Source organism: Triticum dicoccoides, chromosome 4B, assembly GCF_002162155.2.
Source record: "Triticum dicoccoides isolate Atlit2015 ecotype Zavitan chromosome 4B, WEW_v2.0, whole genome shotgun sequence".
Classification (NCBI taxonomy): domain Eukaryota; kingdom Viridiplantae; phylum Streptophyta; class Magnoliopsida; order Poales; family Poaceae; genus Triticum; species Triticum dicoccoides.
This window is the reverse complement of record NC_041387.1, coordinates 565,119,863-565,131,225: the sequence shown is the minus strand read 5'-3', so window position 1 is coordinate 565,131,225 and position 11,363 is coordinate 565,119,863. Positions and strand designations below refer to the sequence as shown.

Genomic DNA, 11,363 nt, shown 5'->3' with positions numbered 1-11,363 from the left:
ACCCCCGGGGGGGTTCCGGTAACCCCCCGGTACTCCGGTAAAATCCCGATTTCACCCGGAACGATTCCGATATCCAAATATAGGCTTCCAATATATCAATCTTTATGTCTCGACCATTTCGAGACTCCTCGTCATGTCCGTGATCACATCCGGGACTCCGAACAACCTTCGGTACATCAAAACTTATAAACTCATAATAAAACTGTCATCGTAACGTTAAGCGTGCGGACCCTACGGGTTCGAGAACTATGTAGACATGACCTAGAACTGTTTCCGGTCAATAACCAATAGCGGAACCTGGATGCTCATATTGGCTCCCACATATTCTATGAAGATCTTTATCGGTCAAACCGCATAACAACATACGTTGTTCCCTTTGTCACCGGTATGTTACTTGCCCGAGATTCGATCGTCGGTATCCAATACCTAGTTCAATCTCATTACCGGCAAGTCTCTTTACTCGTTACGTAATGCATCATTCCGTAACTAACTCATTAGCTATATTGCTTGCAAGGCTTATAGTGATGTGCATTACCGAGAGGGCCCAGAGATACCTCTCCGACAATCGGAGTGACAAATCCTAATCTCGAAATACGCCAACTCAACATGTACCTTCGGAGACACCTGAAGAGCTCCTTTATAATCACCCAGTTACGTTGTGACGTTTGGTAGCACACAAAGTGTTCCTCCGATAAACGGGAGTTGCATAATCTCATAGTTGTAGGAACTTTGTATAAGTCATGAAGAAAGCAATAGCAACATACTAAACGATCAAGTGCTAGGCTAACGGAATGGGTCAAGTCAATCACATCATTCTCCTAATGATGTGATCCCGTTAATCAAATGACAACACATGTCTATGGTTAGGAAACATAACCATCATTGATTAATGAGCTAGTCAAGTAGAGGCATACTAGTGACATTAAGTTTGTCTATGTATTCACACATGTATTATGTTTCCGGTTAATACAATTGTAGCATGAATAATAAACAATTATCATGATATAAGGAAATAAATAATAACTTTATTATTGCCTCTAGGGCATATTTCCTTCAGTCTACCACTTGCACTAGAGTCAATAATCTAGTTCACATCGCCATGTGATTCAACACCAATATTCACATCTATATGTGATTAAAACCCATAGTTCACATCGTCATGTGATCAACACCCAAATGGTTTACTAGAGTCAACAACCTAGTTCACATCGCTATGTGATTAACACCCAAAGAGTACTAAGGTATGATCATGTTTTGCTCATGAGAGAAGTTTAGTCAACGGGTCTGTCACATTCAGAGCCGTATGTATTTTGCAAATATTCTATGTCTACAATGCTCTGCATGGAGCTACTCTAGCTAATTGCTCCCACTTTCAATATGTATCCAGATTGAGACTTAGAGTCATCTGGATCGGTGTAAAAGCTTGCATCAATGTAACTCTTTATGACGAACTCTTTTATCACCTCCATAATCGAGAAACATCTCCTTAGTCCTCACTAAGGATATTCTTGACCGCTGTCCACTGATCTACTCTTAGATCAAAATTGTATTCCTTTGCCAAACTCAGAGCAAGGTATACAATAGGTCTGGTACACAGCATGGCATACTTTATAGAACCTATGACTGAGGCATAGGGAATGACTTTTTATTCTCTTTCTATTTTCTGCTATGGTCGGGTTTTGAGTCTTACTCAACTTCACACCTTTGCATCACAGGCAAGAACTCTTTATTTGACTGTTCCATTTTGAACTACTTCAAAATCTTTTCAAGGTATGTACTCATTGAAAAATCTTATCAAGCGTCTTGATCTATCTCTATAGATCTTGATGCTCAATGTGTAAGCAGCTTCACCGAGGTCTTTCTTAGAAAACTCCTTTCAAACACTTCTTTATGCTTTCCAGAAAATTCTACATCATTTCCGGTCAACAATATGTCATTCACATATACTTATCAGAAAGGCTGTAGTGCTCCCACTCACTTTCTTGTAAATAGAGGCCTTTCAAAAAGTCTGTATAAAACCATATGCTTTGATCAACTCATCAAAGCATATATTCCAACTCTGAGATGCTTGCACCAGTCCATTGATGGATCGCTGGAGCTTGCACATTTTGTTAGCACCTTTTGGATCGACAAAACCTTCTGGTTGCATCATATACAACTCTTCTTCCAGAAATCCATTCAGGAACACAGTTTTGATATCCATTTGCTAGATTTCATAAAATGTGGCAATTGCTAACATGATTCGGACAGTCTTAAGCATCGTTACGAGTGAGAAAATCTCATCATATTCAACGCCTTGAACTTGTCGAAAACCTTTCGCAACAAGTCGAGCTTAGTAGATAGTAACACTACTATCAGTGTCCGTCTTCCTCTTGAAGATCCATTTATTTTCTATGGCTTGCCGATCATCGGGCAAGACAACCAAAGTCCACACTTTGTTCTCATACATGGATCCCATCTCAGATTTCATGGCCTCAAGCCATTTCGTGGAATCTGGGCTCATCATCGCTTCCTCATAGTTCGTAGGTTCATCATGGTCTAGTAACATGACTTCCAGAACAGGATTACCGTACCACTCTGGTCCGGATCTTGCTCTGGAAGACCTACGAGGTTCGGTAGCAACTTGATCTGAAGTTTCATGATCATCATCATTAACTTCCTTACTAATTTGTGTAGGAATCACTGGAACTGATTTCTGTGATGAACTACTTTCCAATAAGGGAGAAGGTACAATTACCTTATCAAGTTCTACTTTCCTCCCACTCACTTCTTTCTAGAGAAACTCCTTCTCTAGAAAGGATCCATCTTAGCAACGAATATTTTGCCTTTGGATCTGTGATAGAAGGTGTACCCAACAATTTCCTTTGGGTATTCTATGAAGACGCACTTCTCCGATTTAGGTTCGAGCTTATCAGGTTGAAACTTTTTCACATAAGCATCGCAGCCCCAAACTTTAAGAAATGACAACTTTGGTTTCTTGCCAACCACAGTTCATAAGGCGTCGTCTCAATGGATTTTGATGGTGCCCTATTTAACGTGAATGCAGCTGTCTCTAATGCATAACCCCAAAACGATAGTGGTAAATCGGTAAGATACATCATAGATCACACCATATCCAATAAAGTGCGGTTATGACGTTCGAACACACCATTACATGTGGTGTTTCATGTGGCGTGAGCTGTGAAACTATTCCACATTGTTTTATATGAAGGCCAAACTCATAACTCAAATATTCTCCTCCACGATCAGATCGTAGAAACTTTATTTTCTTGTTACGATGATTCTCCACTTCACTCTGAAATTCTTTGAACTTTTCAAATGTTTCAGACTTGTGTTTCATTAGGTAGATATACGCATATCTACTCAAATCATTTGTGAAGGTCAGAAAATAACGATACTTGCCACGAGCATCAACACTCATTGGATCTCATACATCAGTATGTATTTATTTCCAACAAATTTGTTGTTTGCTCCATTGTTCCGGAGAACGGAGTCTTAGTCATCTAGCCCATGAGGCATGGTTCGCAAGCATCAAGTGATTCATAATCAAGTGATTCCAAAAGCCCATCAGCATGGAGTTTCTTCATGCGCTTTACACCAATATGACATAAACGGTAGTGCCACAAATAAGTTGCACTATCATTATTTAACTTTACATCTTTTGGCTTCAATATTATGAATATGTGTATCACACGATTGAGATCCAACAAACCATTTTCATTGGGTGTATGACCATAGAAGGTTTTATTCATGTAAACAGAACAACAATTATTCTCTAACTTACATGAATAACCGTATTGCAATAAACATGATCAAATCACATGCATGTTCAACGCAAACACCAAATAACACTTATTTAGGTTCAACACTAATCCCGAAAGTATAGGGAGTGTGCGATGATGATCATATCAATCTTGGAACTACTTCCAACACACATCGTCACCTCACCCTCAACTAGTTTCTGTTTATTCTGCAACTCCCGTTTCGAGTTACTACTCTTAGCAACTGAACCAGTATCAAATACCAAGGGGTTGCTATAAACACTAGTAAAGTACACATCAATAACATGTATATCAAATATACCTATGTTCAGTTTGCCATCCTTCTTATCCGCCAAATACTTGGGGTAGTTCCACTTCCAGTGACCAGTCCCTTTGCAGTAGAATCACTTAGTCTTAGGCTTAGGTCCAGACTTGGGCTTCTTTACTTGAGCAGCAACTTGCTTGCTGTTCTTCTTGAAGTTCCCCTTCTTCCCTTTGCCCTTTTTCTTGAAACTAGTGATCTTGTCCACCATCAACACTTTGATGTTTTTCTTTGATTTCTACCTTCGCCGATTTTTGCATCACGAAGAGCTTGGGAATTGTTTTCATCATCCCTTGCATATTATAGTTCATCACGAAGTTCTACTAACTTGGTGGTGGTGACTAGAGAATTATGTCAATCACTATCTTATCTGGAAGATTAACTCCCACTTGATTCAAGCGATTGTAGTACCCAAACAATCTGAGCACATGCTCACTAGTTGAGCGATTCTCCTCCATCTTTTAGCTATAGAACTTGTTGAAGACTTCATATCTCTCAACTCGGGTATTTGCTTGAAATATTAACTTCAACTCCTGGAACATCTCATATGGTCCATGACGTTCAAAACGTCTTTGAAGTACCGATTCTAAGCCATAAAGCATGGTGCACAAAACTATCAAGTAGTCATCATATTGAGCTAGCCAAACGTTCATAACGTCTGCATCTGCTCCTGCAATAGGTCTGTCACCTAGCGGTGCATCAAGGACATAATTCTTCTGTGCAGCAATGAGGATAAACCTCAGATCACGGATCCAATCCGCATCATTGCCACTAACATCTTTCAACACAATTTTCTCTAGGAACATATCAAAATAAACATATGAAAGCAACAATGCAAGCTATTGATCTACAACATAATTTGCAAAATACTACCAGGACTAAGTTCATGATAAATTAAAGTTCAATTAATCATATTACTTAAGAACTCCCACTTAGACAGACATCTCTCTAGTCATCTAAGTGATCACGTGATCCAAATCAACTAAACCATGTCCGATCATCACGTGAGATGGAGTAGTTTCAATGGTGAACATCACTATGATGATCATATCTACTATATGATTCACGTTCGACCTTTCGGTCTCCGTGTTCCGAGGCCATATCTATATATGCTAGGCTCATCAAGTTTAACCTGAGTATTCCGCGTGTGCAACTGTTTTGCACCCGGTGTATTTGAACGTAGAGCCTATCACACCCGACCATCACGTGGTGTCTCAGCACGAAGAACTTTCGCAACGGTGCATACTCAGGGAGAACACTTCTTGATAATTTAGTGAGAGATCATCTTAAAATGCTACCGTCAATCAAAGCAAGATAAGATGCATAAAGGATAAACATCACATGCAATCAATATAAGTGATATGATATGGCCATCATCATCTTGTGCTTGTGATCTCCATCTTTGAAGCACTGTCGTGATCACCATCGTCACCAGCGCGACACCTTGATCTCCATCGTAGCATCGTTGTCGTTACGCCATCTATTGCTTCTACGACTATCGCTACCGCTTAGTGATAAAGTAAAGCAATTACAGGGCGTTTGCATTTCATACAATAAAGCGACAACCATATGGCTCCTGCCAGTTGCCGATAACTTCGGTTACAAAACATGATCATCTCATACAATAAAATATAGCATCACGTCTTGACCATATCACATCACAACATGCCCTGCAAAAACAAGTTAGACGTCCTCTACTTTGTTGTTGCAAATTTTACGTGGCTGCTACGAGTTGAGCAAGAACCGTTCTTACCTACGCATCAAAACCACAACGATAGTTTGTCAAGTTGGTGTTGTTTTAACCTTTGCAAGGACCGGGCGTAGCCACACTCGGTTCAACTAAAGTGAGAGAGACAGACACCCGCCGGTCACCTTTAAGCAAAGAGTGCTTGTAGGGGTGAAACCAGTCTCGCGTAAGCGTACGCGTAATGTCGGTCCGGGCCGCTTCATCTCACAATGCCGCTGAACCAAAGTATGAAATGATGGTAAGCAGTATGACTTATATCACCCACAACTCACTTGTGTTCTACTCGTGCATATAACATCTATGCATAAAACCTGGCTCGAATGCCACTGTTGGGGAACGTAGTAATTTCAAAAAAATTCCTACGCACACGCAAGATCATGGTGATGCATAGCAACGAGAGGGGAGAGTGTTGTCCACGTACCCTCGTAGACCGAAGCGTTATGACAACGCGGTTGATGTAGTCGTACGTCTTCACGATCCGACCGATCCAAGTACCGAACGTACGGCACCTCCGAGTTCAGCACACGTTCAGCTCGATGACGATCCCCGGACTCTGATCCAGCAGGGTGTCGGGGATGAGTTCCGTCAGCACGACGACATGGTGACGATGATGATGTTCTACCGGCGTAGGGCTTCGCCTAAGCACCGCAACTATATGACCGAGGTGGAATATGGTGGAGGGGGGCACCGCACACGGCTAAGGAACGATCAAGAAGATCAACTTGTGTGTTATGGGGTGTCCCCCTGCCCCCGTATATAAAGGAGGGAGGGGGAGGTGCGGCCGGCCCCAAGGGGTGCGCCTGGAGGAGTCCTACTCCCATCGGGAGTAGGACTCCCCCCTCTTGCCTTGGTGGAGAAGGAAAGGGGGGAGGGGAAAGAGGAAAGGGGGGCGCCGCCCCCCCCCCCCCTTCCTTGTCCTATTCGGACTAGGGGGGAGGGGGAGTGCGGCCTGCCCTAGCCGGCCCTCCTCTTCTCCCTCATGGCCCATGTAGGCCCATTAACCCCCGGGGGGGTTCCGGTAACCCCCCGGTACTCCGGTAAAATCCCGATTTCACCCGGAACGTTTCTGATATCCAAATATAGGCTTCTAATATATCAATCATTATGTCTCGACCATTTTGAGACTCCTCGTCATGTCCGTGATCATATCCGGGACTCCGAACAACCTTCGGTACATCAAAACTTATAAACTCATAATAAAACTGTCATCGTAACGTTAAGCGTGCGGACCCTACGGGTTCGAGAACTATGTGGACATGATCTAGAACTATTTACGGTCAATAACCAATAGCAGAACCTGGATGCTCATATTGGCTCCCACATATTCTACGAAGATCTTTATCGGTCAAACCGCATAACAACATACGTTGTTCCCTTTGTCATCGGTATGTTACTTGCCCGAGATTCGATCCTCGGTATCCAATACCTAGTTCAATCTCGTTACCGACAAGTCTCTTTACTCGTTACGTAATGCATCATTCCGTAACTAACTCATTAGCTACATGCTTGCAAGGCTTATAGTGATGTGCATTACCGAGAGGTCCCAGAGATACCTCTCCGACAATTGGAGTGACAAATCCTAATCTCGAAAAACGCCAACTCAACATGTACCTTCGGAGACACCCGAAGAGCTCCTTTATAATCACCCAGTTACGTTGTGACATTTGGTAGCACACAAAGTGTTCCTCCGATAAACGGGAGTTGCATAATCTCATAGTTGTAGGAACTTTGTATAAGTCATGAAGAAAGCAATAGCAACATACTAAACGATCAAGTGCTAGGCTAACGGAATGAGTCAAGTCAATCACATCATTCTCCTAATGATGTGATCCCGTTAATCAAATGACAACACATGTCTATGGTTAGGAAACATAACCATCATTGATTGATGAGCTAGTCAAGTAGAGGCATACTAGTGACATTAAGTTTGTCTATGTATTCACACATGTATTATGTTTCCGGTTAATACAATTCTAGCATGAATAATAAACATTTATCGTGATATAAGGAAATAAATAATAACTTTATTATTGCCTCTAGGGCGTATTTCCTTCAGTCTTCCACTTGCACTAGAGTCAATAATCTAGTTCACATCGCCATGTGATTCAACACCAATATTCACATCTATATGTGATTAATACCCATAGTTCACATCGTCATGTGATCAACACTCAAATGGTTTACTAGAGTCAACAACCTAGTTCACATTGCTATGTGATTAACACCCAAAGAGTACTAAGGTATGATCATGTTTTGCTCATGAGAGAAGTTTAGTTAACGGGTCTGTCAGATTCAGAGCCGTATGTATTTTGCAAATATTCTATGTCTACAATGCTCTACATGGAGCTACTCTAGCTAATTGCTCCCACTTTCAATATGTATCCAGATTGAGACTTAGAGTCATCTGGATCGGTGTAAAAGCTTGCATCGATGTAACTCTTTACGACAAACTCTTTTATCACCTCCATAATCGAGAAACATCTCCTTAGTCCTCACTAAGGATATTCTTGACCGCTGTCCACTGATCTACTCTTAGATCAAAATTGTATTCCTTTGCCAAACTCAGAGCAAGGTATACAATAGGTCTGGTACACAGCATGGCATACTTTATAGAACCTATGACTGAGGCATAGGGAATGACTTTTCATTCTCTTTCTATTTTCTGCCATGGTCGGGTTTTGAGTCTTACTCAACTTCACACCTTTGCATCACAGGCAAGAACTCTTTCTTTGACTGTTCCATTTTGAACTACTTCAAAATCTTGTCAAGGTATGTACTCATTGAAAAATCTTATCAAGTGTCTTGATCTATCTCTATAGATCTTGATGCTCAATGTGTAAGCAGCTTCACCGAGGTCTTTCTTAGAAAACTCCTTTCAAACACTTCTTTATGCTTTCCAGAAAATTCTACATCATTTCCGGTCAACAATATGTCATTCACATATACTTATCAGAAAGGTTGTAGTGCTCCCACTCACTTTCTTGTAAATACATACCTTTCAAAAAGTCTGTATAAAACCATATGCTTTGATCAACTCATCAAAGCATATATTTCAAAAAGTCCAATGAGCGCTGAAGCTCGCGGAGGATATTGTTATGTTCTCACTCTCACTGATGACTTGAGTAGATATGGGTATGTCTACTTGATGAAACACAAGTCTGAGACCTTTGAAAAGTTCAAGGAATTTCAGAATGTAGTAGAGAATCAACGTGACCAAAAAATAAAGTTCCTATTATCAGATCGTGGAGGAGAATATTTAAGTCACGAATTTGGTACACACTTAAGGAAATGTGGAATCATTTCACAAATCACGCCGCCTGGAATACCTCAGCGTAACGGTGTGTCCGAACGTCGTAATCGCACTCTATTGGATATGGTGCGATCTATGATGTCTCTTACCGATTTACCGCTATCATTTTGGGGATAGGCTCTAGAGACAGCTACATTCACTTTAAATAGGGCTCCGTCTAAATTCATTGAGACGACACCGTATGAATTATGGTTTGGAAAGAAACCTAAGTTGTTGTTTCTAAAAGTTTGGGGATGCGATGCTTATGTCAAGAAACTTCAACCTGAAAAGCTCGAACCCAAGTCGGAAAAATGCGTCTTCATAGGATACCCCAAAGAAACCATTGGGTATACCTTCTACCTTAGATCCAGGGGCAAGATCTTTGTTGCCAAGAACGGATCCTTTCTGGAAAAAGAGTTTCTCTCTAAAGGAGTAAGTGGGAGGAAAGTAGAACTCGATGAAGTACTACCTCTTGAACCGGAAAGTAGTGCAGCTCAGGAAAATGTTCCTGTGGTGCCTACACCGACTGGAGAGGAAATTCATGATGATGATCAAGGTACTTCGGATCAAGTTGCTACTGAACTTCGTAGGTCCACAAGGACACGTTCCACACCAGAGTGGTATGGCAACCCTGTCCTGGAAATCATGTTGTTAGACAACGGTGAACCTTCGAACTATGAAAAAGCGATGGCGGGCCCAGATTCCAACAAATGGCTTGAAGCCATGCAATCCGAGATAGAATCCATGTATGAAAACAAAGTATGGACTTTGACAGACTTGCCCGATGATCGGCGAGCGATAGAAAACAAATGGTTCTTTAAGAAGAAGATGGACGCGGATGGTAATGTTACCATCTATAAAGCTAGACTTGTCGCTAAGGGTTATCGGCAAGTTCAAGGGGTTGACTGATGCAGAGGCCGGAGGTTTAACCTCCTTTTCTAAAAAAACACAGGGGGTACCGGGGTGGGAAAGAGTTGAAATATCGCTTGTGACTTCGTTTGCTATTTCTCCAGTGTAAGGAGTAAACCTAGTCGATCTGTTTCTGAATCTGGGGAATTTCTCCCGTAATATCAATACGAAACCGAAAATCGTGCCTGAAATTCATTTCCTTGTTTGATTTTCTGCTGTTGTTCTTGTGACAGCTTTCGGGATCTCGAATGCTACTAAACAGAACTATGAAGAAATCACAGTTGGATTGGAACTGGAAATACAGGGTATGAGGAGCTCACGAGGTGCGCCTTGGCTGGGTAGGACGCGCGGAGGAGGGCCGCGGCAAGGGGCTCCCAGAAGGCGTCGTCGTGGTGCGGGACCGAGGAGGTCGCCTCCTCCATGGTGGCCTTCACGCGGCACTCCGGCTCCGCCACCAGGCGCGAGAGCAGGGACGCGTACAGCTCCTCGCCTGACGCGATGGTGGCGGCTGCAGTTCGCATCCCGCACCACAGGCGGCGACGAGCGGCAGCGACAGCCATGAACTCGCGGCAGTTTCTGCTTGAGATTTGAGATAAGTATGTGTTAACCCTCCCAAATATTTGCTTTAGGCTTTGTTCGTTTAATCCCCGCCCCCGCCGGGATCGGCGGGGTTTTGGCCTAATCCACGTGCTTTTGACCCCGGTCGGGGTAGGATCCCGACCTACCTTATATGCGTCTTCGGTAAACCCGGCCGGGTTGATATCCCATCCAAATCCACTCCAAACCACAGGGATTCCACTGGGTTTTCACCCACGTCTCCCCACCCGTGGAACAAAACCAGTCCTCTCAGTCTTCTCGGCTCGAAAGAAAAAGGAGGAGCGGGCGAGAGCGGCGGCGGCGCCGACGCCGACAGGGAAGAACTAGGCGACGGCGAGGGGCCGGAGCGGGCGATCTCTCTCCTCCACTGAAGACCGGCTGCTGCGCCATCCTTCTACCTCGCCCCACTCTCCCCAAGTCAGCAGCCGATCTGCGACCCTCTTCTTCCATCCCCGGCGCGAGCTCGGCGGCCGCACCAACCTACTCCGGTGGCCCTCCCCAACGTTTCTATGCTGGTAAGATCTTCTCCCCCACCCTTATTTCCTTCCTCTCCCCCCTTTTGATTTCTAGGGTTTCCCGTCCCCTTTTCCACCGGTGACAAGGGCCGTCTTGCCGGCGAGGCTCCACCTCTCCTCTCTGCTTACTACAGCTTCCCAGTACCCTCCTCTGTACTTGCTCTACCTGTGATTTGGTGCAAATGGTGTACCTAGTTGAATCTAACCAAATCTGCTACATAGT

At 43.3% G+C, this 11,363-nt stretch overlaps 1 protein-coding gene across 1 annotated transcript; it reads right to left on the bottom strand.

The window, feature by feature from the left end:
- Positions 1-10,303: 10,303 nt before the first annotated feature.
- On the bottom strand, positions 10,304-10,588 carry LOC119292818. Its single transcript, XM_037571514.1, has one exon. The coding sequence runs from the start codon at positions 10,586-10,588 to the stop codon at positions 10,304-10,306; it is 285 nt and encodes a 94-aa protein (XP_037427411.1).
- Positions 10,589-11,363: the final 775 nt, after the last annotated feature.

Bases quoted from the DNA above. Each gene is read 5' to 3' on its own strand.
- LOC119292818 (XM_037571514.1), bottom strand. From the start codon at position 10,588: ATGGCTGTCGCTGCCGCTCGTCGCCGCCTGTGGTGCGGGATGCGAACT.